Source organism: Oncorhynchus keta, unplaced genomic scaffold (genome assembly GCF_023373465.1).
Source record: "Oncorhynchus keta strain PuntledgeMale-10-30-2019 unplaced genomic scaffold, Oket_V2 Un_contig_2425_pilon_pilon, whole genome shotgun sequence".
NCBI lineage: Eukaryota > Metazoa > Chordata > Actinopteri > Salmoniformes > Salmonidae > Oncorhynchus > Oncorhynchus keta.
The window spans coordinates 2499-15438 of record NW_026283803.1 but is presented as its reverse complement, the minus strand read 5'-3'; the positions used below and the strand labels follow the sequence as shown (position 1 = coordinate 15438).

The following is a 12940-nucleotide window of genomic DNA, read 5'->3' as shown; positions in this document are numbered from 1 at the left end:
ACAGGAGGTCCTCAACTAGCCCTGTACCAATAGGCTTTAAGACACAGGAGATACTCAACTAGCCCTGTACCAATAGGCTTTAAGACACAGGAGGTCCTCAACTAGCCCTGTACCAATAGGCTTTAAGACACAGGAGGTCCTCAACCAATAGGCTTTAAGACACCTGTACCAATAGGCTTTAAGACACAGGAGGTGTACCAATAGGCTTTAAGACACAGGAGGTCCTCAACTAGCCCTGTACCTCAACTAGCCCTGTACCAATAGGCTTTAAGACACAGGAGATCTCAACTAGCTCCTGTACCAATAGGCTTTAAGACACAGGAGGTCCTCACTAGCCCTGTACCAATAGGCTTTAAGACACAGGAGGTCCTCAACTAGCCCTGTACCAATAGGCTTTAAGACACAGGAGGTCCTCAACTAGCCCTGTACCAATAGGCTTTAAGACACAGGAGGTCCTCAACTAGCCCTGTACCAATAGGCTTTAAGACACAGGAGGTCCTCAACTAGCCCTGTACCAATAGGCTTTAAGACACAGGAGATCCTCAACTAGCCCTGTACCAATAGGCTTTAAGACACAGGAGGTCCTCAACTAGCCCTGTACCAATAGGCTTTAAGACACAGGAGATACTCAACTAGCCCTGTACCAATAGGCTTTAAGACACAGGAGGTCCTCAACTAGTCCAATCAACTAGCCCTGTACCAATAGGCTTTAAGACACAGGAGATACTCAACTAGCCCTGTACCAATAGGCTTTAAGACACAGGAGATACTCAAGACTAGCCCTGTACCAATAGGCTTTAAGACACAGGAGGTCCTCAACTAGCCCTGTACCAATAGGCTTTAAGACACAGGAGGTCCTCAACTAGCCCTGTACCAATAGGCTTTAAGACACAGGAGATAGCTCAACTTTAGCCCTGTACCAATAGGCTTTAAGACACAGGAGGTCCTCAACTAGTACCCTTTAAGACACAGGAGATACCAATAGGCTTTTAAGACACAGGAGAACTAGCCCTGTACAACTTTAGCACCTGTACCAATAGGCTTTAAGACACAGGAGATACTCAACTAGCCCTGTACCAATAGGCTTTAAGACACAGGAGGTCCTCAACTAGCCCTGTAATAGGCTTTAAGACACAGGAGATAGGCCCTGTTTTAAGACACAGGAGATACTCAACTAGATAGGCTCAACTAGTACCCTGTACTCAATAGGCTTTAAGACACAGGAGATACTCAACTTTAAGCCCTGTACCAATAGGCTTTAAGACACAGGAGATACTCAACTAGCCCTGTACCAATAGGCTTTAAGACACAGGAGATACTCAACTAGCCCTGTACCAATGTAGGCTTTAAGACAACTAGCCCTGTACCAATAGGCTTTAAGACACAGGAGATACTCAACTAGCCTGTACCAATAGGCTTTAAGACACAGGAGATACCTAGCCCTGTACCAATAGGCTTTAAGACACAGGAGATACTCAACTAGCCTTGTACCAATAGGCTTTAAGACACAGGAGATACTCAACTAGCCCTGTACCAATAGGCTTTAAGAAACAGGAGATACTCAACTAGCCCTGTACCAATAGGCTTTAAGACACAGGAGATACTCAACTAGCCCTGTACCAATAGGCTTTAAGACACAGGAGATACTCAACTAGCCCTGTACCAATGGGCTCCCTAGCTCACTAGCCCTGTACCAATGGGCTCCCTAGCTCACTAGCCCTGTACCAATGGGCTCCCTAGCTCACTAGCCCTGTACCAATGGGCTCCCTAGCTCACCCTGTACCAATGGGCTCCCTAGCTCACTAGCCCTGTACCAATGGGCTCCCTAGCTCACTAGCCCTGTACCAATGGGCTCCCTAGCTCACTAGCCCTGTACCAATGGGCTCCCTAGCTCACTAGCCCCATTGCTGTGCAGTTCAAACCCCAGAAATCACTCCACCTTAAATAGTTACACACTCACACAGTTCATGCCCTCCGGGGTTGTCTGTGAACTCTATGGCCAGGAGGTCTTTCCCCTCCGTGCTGCGTCCGATACTGTAGATATATAGATACACAGATCAGTACTGTAGATATATAGATACACAGATCGGTACTGTAGATATATAGATACACAGATCAGTACTGTAGATATACAGATACACAGATCAGTAGTTTATTCATCCGTGAGGTTGTATTTCCTGTCCAAGTAAACAGCAGCAGACAACAGCCAGTACCTGTAGGTGCGGGAGATGTGAGAGCACTTGGCCGCAGTCCTCTTCAGAACGCTGTACATCTGGGCGTTGGAGTGGTACGTGAACTGAATGATGGTGGAGGGTTCGTCTGGAGACAGGTTGGAGAAAGCCACTTCATGTCTGGCTGAGAGGGAGAGGGTGAAAGGAGGGGGGGAGGGGGTTAGCTGAATTGATCATAGTTGGTTTTCTGAAACACATTTTAAAACTTCTTCGGGATCAGTGTCCCATTCACGGGACGGTTGAGCTAACGTAGACTAATGCGATTAGCATGAGGTTGTAAATAACAAGAACATTTCCCAGGATATAGACATATCTGATATGGCAGAATGCTTAAATTATTGTTAATCTAACTGCACTGTCCAATTTACATTAGCTAATACAGTGAAAGAATACCATGCTATTGTTTGAGGAGTGTGCACAATTTTGAACATGAAAAGGTATGAATAAAAAAATTAGGCACATTTGGGCAGTCTTGATACAACATTTTGAACAGAAATGCAATGTTCATTGGATCAGTCTAAAACGTTGTACAGACACTGCTGCCATCTAGTGGCCAAAATCGAAATTGCAGCTGGGCTGGAATAATACATTATGGCCTTTCTCTTCATTTCAAAGATGATGTTTTTTTCTTTATCTCTTACCAGATCTACTGTGTTATATTGAATGACATTCCTTTCACATTTCCATAAACTTGAAAGTGTTTCCTTTCAAATGATACCAAGACCATGCATATCCTTGTTTCAGGCCTGAGTTACAGGCAGTTAGATGTGGGTAGGTCATTTTAAACTAAAATAAACTTTTTTTAAAGGGGCGGACACACATTACAATTGTTCCGATTTTCATTATACTTGGTAAGCTCTTTCAAATACATTTTTAATGTATTTAGGAACTAAAAATGCACTATTTCCTAACTAGCTTTTCAGGTATTTGTGAATGCTAAGACAAGGTAGAATGTGTGTTTGACATGTTAAAATTCTATTTGTGTAGCAGTACATTAAAAACTCTTATTTTGTAAGACAGGGTAGAATGCGTGTTCAACATGTTAAAATTCTATTTGTGTAACAGTACATTAAAAACTCTTATTTTGTAAGACAGGGTAGAATGCGTGTTTAACATGTTAAAATTCTATTTGTGTAACAGTACATTAAAAACTCTTATTTTGTAAGACAGGGTAGAATGCGTGTTTAACATGTTAAAATTCTATTTGTGTAACAGTACATTAAAAACTCTTATTTTGTAAGACAGGGTAGAATGTGTGTTTAACATGTTACAATTCTATTTGTGTAACAGTACATTAAAAACTCTTATTTTGTAAGACAGGGTAGAATGCGTGTTTAACATGTTAAAATTCTATTTGTGTTACTGTACAGTAAAAACTCTTATTTTGTAAGACAGGGTAGAATGCGTGTTTAACATGTTAAAATTCTATTTGTGTAACAGTACAGTAAAAACTCTTATTTTGTAAGACAGGGTAGAATGCGTGTTTAACATGTTAACATTCTATTTCTGTAACAGTACATTAAAAACTCTTATTTTGTAAGACAGGGTAGAATGTGTGTTTGACATGTTAAAATTCTATTTGTGTAACAGTACAGTAAAAACTCTTATTTTTAAGACAGGGTAGAATGCGTGTTCAACATGTTAAAATTCTATTTGTGTAGCAGTACATTAAAAACTCTTATTTTGTAAGACAAGGTAGAATGCGTGTTTAACATGTTAAAATTCTATTTGTGTAGCAGTACATTAAAAACTCTTATTTTGTAAGACAGGGTAGAATGCGTGTTCAACATGTTAAAACTTCATTGGGATAGGGGGCAGTATTTGGAAGTTTGAATGAATGAGGTACCCAAAGTAAACTGCCTGTTACTCAGGCCCAGAAGCTAGGATATGCATATAATTGGTGGTATTGGATAGAAAACACTCAGTTTCAGAAATTGTTAAAGGCGAAAACCCGAGGAGAATCCATCTGGAATTGTTTTTTGGGGGGAGATGACATCATTTAAAATGGCTGTCTATGGGGAAAACAATGGAATACCTCCCAGATTGCAGTTCCTAGGGCTTCCAGTAGATGTCAACAGTTTTTAGAAAGAGATTCAGGCGTATTTCTTGAAAAATTAGCTAGAATTTGTAGTTTTTCTAGGTGGCTCCCACCGCACGGCGGTGAGGGCGCACATTTCGTTATTTATCTCCGGTAATGAACATACTATTCTCCCGTCTTAAATTGTATAATTTATTTACATATTAGGGTACCTGAGGATTTATTAGAAACGTTGTTTGACTTGTTTGGACAAAATTTCTGGTTCATTTGTATGCATTTTGAATGAGGGTAAAATGTGGATTACTCAGTCAACGCGCGCCAACTAAACTGACATTTTTGGGGGATATTAGAAAGGACTTTATCGAACAAAAGGACCATTTGTTATGTAGCTGGGACCCGTGTGATTGCAATCAGAGGAAGATCTTAAAAGGTAAGTGACTTATTTTATCGCTATTTCTAACTTTCGTGATGCCTTTGCTCGTTTGGAATTTTTTTTGTAAATGCTTTTGTACGCGGGCCGACTATCCTCAGATAATAATCGCACGGTATGCTTTCGCCGTAACGCCTTTTTTGAAATCTGACAAAGCGGCTGGATAAACAAGAAGTTAAGCTTTTAAACGATGTAAGACACTTGTATTTTCATGAATGTTTAATATTACGAAAGGTTGTATTTTGAATTTCGCGCACATCAATTTCCCCGGATGTTGGACAGGTGGGACACTAACGTCCCACCTAAGCTCAGAGCTTTTAAAAATTCAATTTGTGTTACAGTACAGTAAAAACTCTTATTGTGTAATTATTGTATATTCAACAAGTTATTTTTTAGCATGTACAATTCCTGGGAGGGCTACCTCTTAACGGGGCCAACGGGTCGTGACAGCCTTCCTGTTCGCCGGCGAAGAATCGGTCACAGTCTAGGAAGTAAGGCCACGCCATGTCGATGCCCTCGAACGCGTGGCCACACCCCTTCCTCACCGCTTCACATGCACTGCGGCATGACTTTAGAAGAAGAAGAAGAAGAAGAAGGGGGAATATGAGGAGAAGAAGAATACTGTATTAATCCATATGAGATGGACACCCATCCTGTATCCAACCCCTCCAGCACATACACCTTGACTGTTGTGGGGCTGGAACTAAATGTGTTGGCTGGAACACACCTTGACTGTTGTGGGGCTGGAACTAAATGTGCTAGCTGGAACACACCTTGACTGTTGTGGGGCTGGAACTAAATGTGCTAGCTGGAACACACCTTGATGGGGGCGGGGCTGGACCTAAATGTGCTAGCTGGAACACACCTTGACTGTTGTGGGGCTGGAACTAAATGTGTTGGCTGGAACACACCTTGACTGTTGTGGGGCTGGAACTAAATGTGCTAGCTGGAACACACCTTGATGGGGGCGGGGCTGGACCTAAATGTGCTAGCTGGAACACACCTTGACTGTTGTGGGGCTGGAACTAAATGTGCTAGCTGGAACACACCTTGATGGGGGCGGGGCTGGACCTAAATGTGCTAGCTGGAACACACCTTGACTGTTGTGGGGCTGGAACTAAATGTGCTAGCTGGAACACACCTTGACGGGGGCGGGGCTGGAACTAAATGTGTTGGCTGGGACACACCTTGACTGTTGTGGGGCTGGAACTAAATGTGCTAACTGGAACACACCTTGACTGTTGTGGGGCTGGAACTAAATGTGCTAGCTGGGACACACCTTGACTGTTGTGGGGCTGGACCTAAATGTGCTAACTGGGACACACCTTGACTGTTGTGGGGCTGGAACTAAATGTGCTAGCTGGAACACACCTTGACTGTTGTGGGGCTGGAACTAAATGTGCTAACTGGGACACACCTTGACTGTTGTGGGGCTGGAACTAAATGTGCTAGCTGGAACACACCTTGACTGTTGTGGTGCTGGAACTAAATGTGTTGGCTGGAACACACCTTGACTGTTGTGGGGCTAGAACTAAATGTGCTAGCTGGAACTCACCTTGACAGGGGCGGGGCTGGAACTAAATGTGTTGGCTGGGACACACCTTGACGGGGGCGGGGCTGGAACTAAATTTGCTAGCTGGAACACACCTTGACGGGGGCGGGGTTGGAACTAAATGTGCTAGCTGGAACACACCTTGACTGTTGTGGGGCTGGAACTAAATGTGCTAACTGGAACACACCTTGAAGGGGGCGGGGCTGGAACTAAATGTGCTAGCTGGAACACACCTTGACTGTTGTGGGGCTGGAACTAAATGTGCTAGCTGGGACACACCTTGACTGTTGTGGGGCTGGAACTAAATGTGCTAACTGGAACACACGTTGACTGTTGTGGGGCTGGAACTAAATGTGCTAACTGGAACACACCTTGGCTGTTGTGGGGCTGGAACTAAATGTGCTAGCTCGGACACACCTTGACTATTGTGGGGCTGGACCTAAATGTGTTAGCTGGAACACACGTTGACTGTTGTGGGGCTGGAACTAAATGTGCTAACTGGGACACACCTTGACTGTTGTGGGGCTGGAACTAAATGTGCTAACTGGAACACACGTTGACTGTTGTGGGGCTGGAACTAAATGTGCTAACTGGGACACACCTTGACTGTTTTGGGGCTGGAACTAAATGTGCTAGCTGGGACAAGCCTTGACTGTTGTGGGGCTGGACCTACATTTGCTAGCTGGAACACACCTTGACTGTAGTGGGGCTGGAACTAAATGTGCTAGCTGGGACAAGCCTTGACTGTTGTGGGGCTGGAACTAAATGTGCTAGCTGGAACACACCTTGACTGTTGTGGGGCTGGAACTAAATGTGCTGGGAAACCTTGACTGTGGGGCTGGAACTAAATGTGCTGGGACACACCTTGACTGTTGTGGGGCTGGAACTAAATGTGTTGGCTGGAACACACCTTGACTGTTGTGGGGCTGGAACTAAATGTGCTAACTGGAACACACGTTGACTGTTGTGGGGCTGGAACTAAATGTGCTAGCTGGGACACACCTTGACTGTTGTGGGGCTGGAACTAAATGTGCTAGCTGGAACACACCTTGACTGTTGTGGGGCTGGAACTAAATGTGCTAGCTGGAACACACGTTGACTGTTGTGGGGCTGGAACTAAATGTGCTAACTGGGACACACCTTGACTGTTGTGGGGCTGGAACTAAATGTGCTAGCTGGGACAAGCCTTGACTGTTGTGGGGCTGGAACTAAATGTGCTAGCTGGGACACGCCTTGACTGTTGTGGAGCTGGAACTAAATGTGCTAGCTGGGACACGCCTTGACTGTTGTGGAGCTGGAACTAAATGTGCTAGCTGGGACACACCTTGACTGTTGTGGAGCTGGAACTAAATGTGCTAGCTGGGACACACCTTGACATGTGCGGGGCTGGAACTAAATGTGCTAGCTGGGACACACCTTGACAGGTGCGGGGCTGGAACTAAATGTGTTGGCTGGGACACACCTTGACAGGTGCGGGGCTGGAACTAAATGTGTTGGCTGGGACACACCTTGACAGGTGCGGGGCTGGAACTAAATGTGTTGGCTGGGACACACCTTGACAGGTGCGGGGCTGGAACTAAATGTGCTAGCTGGGACACACCTTGACAGGTGCGGGGCTGGAACTAAATGTGCTAGCTGGGACACACCTTGACAGGTGCGGGGCTGGGTAGGTCTTGGCAGCGCGGGGCGAGTACGGAGCACCCCAGCAGACGGATGTCGGGGGAACACTCCCCGTTGAGGAGACCGTGGATCACAGAGAGGAGGAGGTACTCAGCTCCAGACTCCACCTCGTGACGAGACTGCTGACCTAGGATGTTAGGGAAGATGGTCCTGGGGAGAGAGGAGATGAGCAATTGATCAATTGGTTGATTGGTCGATCTGACGATCAGTCTCTTGAACAGTCAGTCAGTAGGTCAATCAATCAATCAATTAGTTAGTCAGTCAGTCTGTGAATCGGTCTGTCGATGAGTCAGTGAATCAATCAGTCAGGTAAACAAGAATTGGTATATTGGTAATGTTTTTTTCTCAAACAAAGTGAATCTCTTCCGTTTCCGTGTGGGAAATATCTTCACCCTAGTAGGGGTAAGGGAGGGAACCCCCTTTGGGCCCTGGTCAAAAGTACTGCACTATATAGGGAATAGTGTGGCATTTGGGATGCACACTCTGTCTATAGTAAGGGAGGGTAACCTGAAGACTCACCTGGAGTAGTCCAGGTCATTGCAGTAACCCAGGTTAATCTCTGAACACACTGCTGCTGTGAAGAGAGGAGAGTTAGGGGTAAGAGGAGGGCACAACATTTCGGAACATTCAGATAGAAATATGTTATGTAGAACAAACATGCCTCTCTGACATGTAAAACTGGGAGTCATGTCGGCTGTAGTCATGGCATTTCTATCTGCATTGTTGGACAACGTTTGGCAACTGAACATGGTCACACTTTACTGTCTACTTTGTTGATACAATTATGCTATAGTAAATCAATTATGTTATTATAAAACTGGCCTTCTTTAGACTAGTTGAGTATCTGGAGCATCAGCGTTAGTGGGTTCGATTACAGGCTCAAAACGACCAGAAACAAAGAACTTTCTTCTGAAACTCGTCGGTATATTCTTGTTCTGAGAAATGAAGGCTATTCCATGCGGGAAATTGCCAAGAAACTGAAGATCTCTCACAACGCTGTGTACTACACCCTTCACAGAACAGCGCACACGGTCTCTAACCAGAATAGAAAGAGGAGTGGGAGGCCCCGGTGCACAACTGAGCATGAGGGCATATACATTTGAGTGTCTAGTTTGAGAAACAGACACCTCACAGGTCCTCAACTGGCAGCTTCATTAAATGGTACACGCAAAAACACCCGTTTCAACGTCAACAGTGAAGAGGAGACTCCGGGATGCTGGCCTTCTAGGCAGAGTTCCTCTGTCCAGTCTCAACGTCAACAGTGAAGAGGCGACTCCGGGATGCTGGCCTTCTAGGCAGAGTTCCTCTGTCCAGTCTCAACGTCAACAGTGAAGAGGCGACTCCGGGATGCTGGCCTTCTAGGTAGAGTTCCTCTGTCCAGTCTCAACGTCAACAGTGAAGTGGAGACTCCTGGATGCTGGCCTTCTAGGCAGAGTTCCTCTGTCCAGTCTCAACGTCAACAGTGAAGAGGAGACTCCTGGATGCTGGCCTTCTAGGTAGAGTTCCTCTGTCCAGTCTCAACATCAACAGTGAAGAGGAGACTCCTGGATGCTGGCCTTCTAGGCAGAGTTCCTCTGTCCAGTCTCAACGTCAACAGTGAAGAGGCAACTCTGGGATGCTGGCCTTCTAGGCAGAGTTCCTCTGTCCAGTCTCAACGTCAACAGTGAAGAGGCAACTCTGGGATGCTGGCCTTCTAGGTAGAGTTCCTCTGTCCAGTCTCAACGTCAACAGTGAAGAGGCAACTCTGGGATGCTGGCCTTCTAGGTAGAGTTCCTCTGTCCAGTTTCAACGTCAACAGTGAAGAGGCAACTCTGGGATGCTGGCCTTCTAGGTAGAGTTCCTCTGTCCAGTCTCAACGTCAACAGTGAAGAGGCAACTCTGGGATGCTGGCCTTCTAGGTAGAGTTCCTCTGTCCAGTCTCAACGTCAACAGTGAAGAGGCGACTCCTGGATGCTGGCCTTCTAGGTAGAGTTCCTCTGTCCAGTCTCAACGTCAACAGTGAAGAGGCGACTCCGGGATGCTGGCCTTCTAGGCAGAGTTCCTCTGTCCAGTCTCAACGTCAACAGTGAAGAGGCAACTCTGGGATGCTGGCCTTCTAGGTAGAGTTCCTCTGTCCAGTCTCAACGTCAACAGTGAAGCGGTGGCTCCGGGATGCTGTCCTTCTAGGCAGAGTTCCTCTGTCCAGTCTCAACGTCAACAGTGAAGAGGTGACTGGGATGCTGTCCTTCTAGGCAGAGTTCCTCTGTCCAGTCTCAACGTCAACAGTGAAGTGGAGACTCCTGGATGCTGGCCTTCTAGGCAGAGTTCCTCTGTCCAGTCTCAACGTCAACAGTGAAGAGGAGACTCTGGATGCTGGCCTTCTAGGTAGAGTTCCTCTGTCCAGTCTCAACATCAACAGTGAAGAGGAGACTCCTGGATGCTGGCCTTCTAGGCAGAGTTCCTCTGTCCAGTCTCAACGTCAACAGTGAAGAGGCAACTCTGGGATGCTGGCCTTCTAGGCAGAGTTCCTCTGTATAGTCTCAACGTCAACAGTGAAGAGGCAACTCTGGGATGCTGGCACTTCTAGGTAGAGTTCCTCTGTCCAGTCTCAACGTCAACAGTGAAGAGGCAACTCTGGGATGCTGGCCTTCTAGGTAGAGTTCCTCTGTCCAGTTTCAACGTCAACAGTGAAGAGGCAACTCTGGGATGCTGGCCTTCTAGGTAGAGTTCCTCTGTCCAGTCTCAACGTCAACAGTGAAGAGGCAACTCTGGGATGCTGGCCTTCTAGGTAGAGTTCCTCTGTCCAGTCTCAACGTCAACAGTGAAGAGGCGACTCCTGGATGCTGGCCTTCTAGGTAGAGTTCCTCTGTCCAGTCTCAACGTCAACAGTGAAGAGGCGACTCCGGGATGCTGGCCTTCTAGGCAGAGTTCCTCTGTCCAGTCTCAACGTCAACAGTGAAGAGGCAACTCTGGGATGCTGGCCTTCTAGGTAGAGTTCCTCTGTCCAGTCTCAACGTCAACAGTGAAGCGGTGGCTCCGGGATGCTGTCCTTCTAGGCAGAGTTCCTCTGTCCAGTCTCAACGTCAACAGTGAAGAGGTGACTCCGGGATGCTGTCCTTCTAGGCAGAGTTCCTCTGTCCAGTCTCAACGTCAACAGTGAAGAGGTGATTCCGGGATGCTGGCCTTCTAGGTAGAGTTCCTCTGTCCAGTCTCAACGTCAACAGTGAAGAGGTGACTCCGGGATGCTGTCCTTCTAGGCAGAGTTCCTCTGTCCAGTCTCAACGTCAACAGTGAAGAGGTGACTCCGGGATGCTGTCCTTCTAGGCAGAGTTCCTCTGTCCAGTCTCAACGTCAACAGTGAAGAGGTGACTCCGGTATGCTGGCCTTCTAGGCAGAGTTCCTCTGTCCAGTCTCAACGTCAACAGTGAAGAGGAGACTCCAGGGATGCTGTCCTTCTAGGCAGAGTTCCTCTGTCCAGTCTCAACGTCAACAGTGAAGAGGCGACTCGGGATGCTGTCCTTCTAGGCAGAGTCCCTCTGTCCAGTCTCAACGTCAACAGTTAAGAGACGACTCGGGGATGCTGGCCTTCTAGGCAGAGTCCCTCTGTCCAGTCTCAACGTCAACAGTGAAGAGGCGACTCCGGGATGCTGTTCCTCTGTCCAGTCTCAACGTCAACAGTGAAGAGGCGACTCAGGGATGCTGTCCTTCTAGGCAGAGCCCCTCTGTCCAGTCTCAACGTCAACAGTGAAGAGGCGACTCTGGGATGCTGTCCTTCTAGGCAGAGTCCCTCTGTCCAGTCTCAACGTCAACAGTGAAGAGGCGACTCCGGGATGCTGTTCCTCTGTCCAGTCTCAACGTCAACAGTGAAGAGGCGACTCAGGGATGCTGTCCTTCTAGGCAGAGTTCCTCTGTCCAGTCTCAACGTCAACAGTGAAGAGGCGACTCCGGGATGCTGTCCTTCTAGGCAGAGTTCCTCTGTCCAGTCTCAACGTCAACAGTGAAGAGGAGACTCCGGGATGCTGGCCTTCTAGGCAGAGTTCCTCTGTCCAGTCTCAACGTCAACAGTGAAGAGGCGACTCCAGGATGCTGTCCTTCTAGGCAGAGTTCCTCTGTCCAGTCTCAACGTCAACAGTGAAGAGGCGACTCCGGGATGCTGGTCTTCTAGGCAGAGTTCCTCTGTCCAGTCTCAACGTCAACAGTGAAGAGGCGACTCCGGGATGCTGTTCCTCTGTCCAGTGTCTGTTTTCTTTTGCTCATCTTAATCTTTTCTTTTTATTGGCCAGTCTGAGATGTGGATTTTTATTTGCAACTCTGCCTAGAATGTATGTTTTTTAAATAATGTTCTCTGAGCGTTACAAAGTTTTTGTTAAATTAACAATACATATCCTAACTAATGTAAGGGTATTACCCCCCTGAATTGGACAAAAATGAATGGGAAGTAATTGGAATCGGACAAAGTTTTTTTTAAATTAACTGTATGTTTTTTTATTAAAAATACATATCTTTCTTATGTCTTGAAGTGATATATATATATATAACTGTATTTTACATCATGCCAGACAGACAGGTGACAGTACAGAACATCCCCCTACAGGGTCCTAACTAATGTTCCTGCCCTCTCTGAGACTACGGAGTTGTTCCAAACCGCATCCTAGTCCCTATGGCCCCCGGGCAGAAGTAGTGCACTATATAGTGAACAGTCTGCCATTTGGGACGCACACAGACATCTATATACAGACATCTATATACAGACATCTATATGCAGGCATCTATGTACAGGCTTGTTCCATCCTGCTACATTTGCATGTAAAGGAATTTGAATCTGTTAAATGGTACTGCCAAAAAACAACAAACAGAACCTACAGACAAGAAACAGAACCTACAGACAATAAACAGAACCTACAGACAATAAACAGAACCTACAGACAATAAACAGAACCTACAGACAATAAACAGAACCTACAGACAATAAACAGAACCTACAGACAATAAACAGAACCTACAGACAATAAACAGAACCTACAGACAAT

The 12940-nt window shown here is 46.4% G+C and overlaps 1 protein-coding gene and 1 long non-coding RNA gene across 3 annotated transcripts; one reads left to right on the top strand and one right to left on the bottom strand.

Annotated features, from left to right (window-relative positions):
* Window positions 1-1636: 1636 nt before the first annotated feature.
* On the bottom strand, window positions 1637-8620 carry LOC127921976 (carboxypeptidase Z-like). The gene is made up of 6 exons (XM_052505589.1): window positions 8602-8620; window positions 8451-8505; window positions 7898-8081; window positions 5121-5268; window positions 2214-2355; window positions 1637-2034 (listed from the first exon to the last, which is right to left on the bottom strand). The coding sequence occupies exons 1-6, from the start codon at window positions 8618-8620 to the stop codon at window positions 1941-1943; spliced, it is 642 nt and encodes a 213-aa protein (XP_052361549.1). The 3' UTR covers window positions 1637-1940.
* Window positions 8621-9302: 682 nt separating this feature from the next.
* Window positions 9303-12121, top strand: LOC127921975 (uncharacterized). Of its 2 annotated transcripts, none has more exons than XR_008110098.1 (3): window positions 9303-9427; window positions 10699-10765; window positions 11808-12121. It is a non-coding gene; the product is annotated as an uncharacterized LOC127921975 (long non-coding RNA). The 2 variants fall into 2 exon arrangements; XR_008110099.1 differs by lacking the exon at window positions 11808-12121 and adding an exon at window positions 9830-9896 and having other exon boundaries at window positions 10699-10869.
* The last annotated feature ends 819 nt before the right edge of the window (window positions 12122-12940 follow it).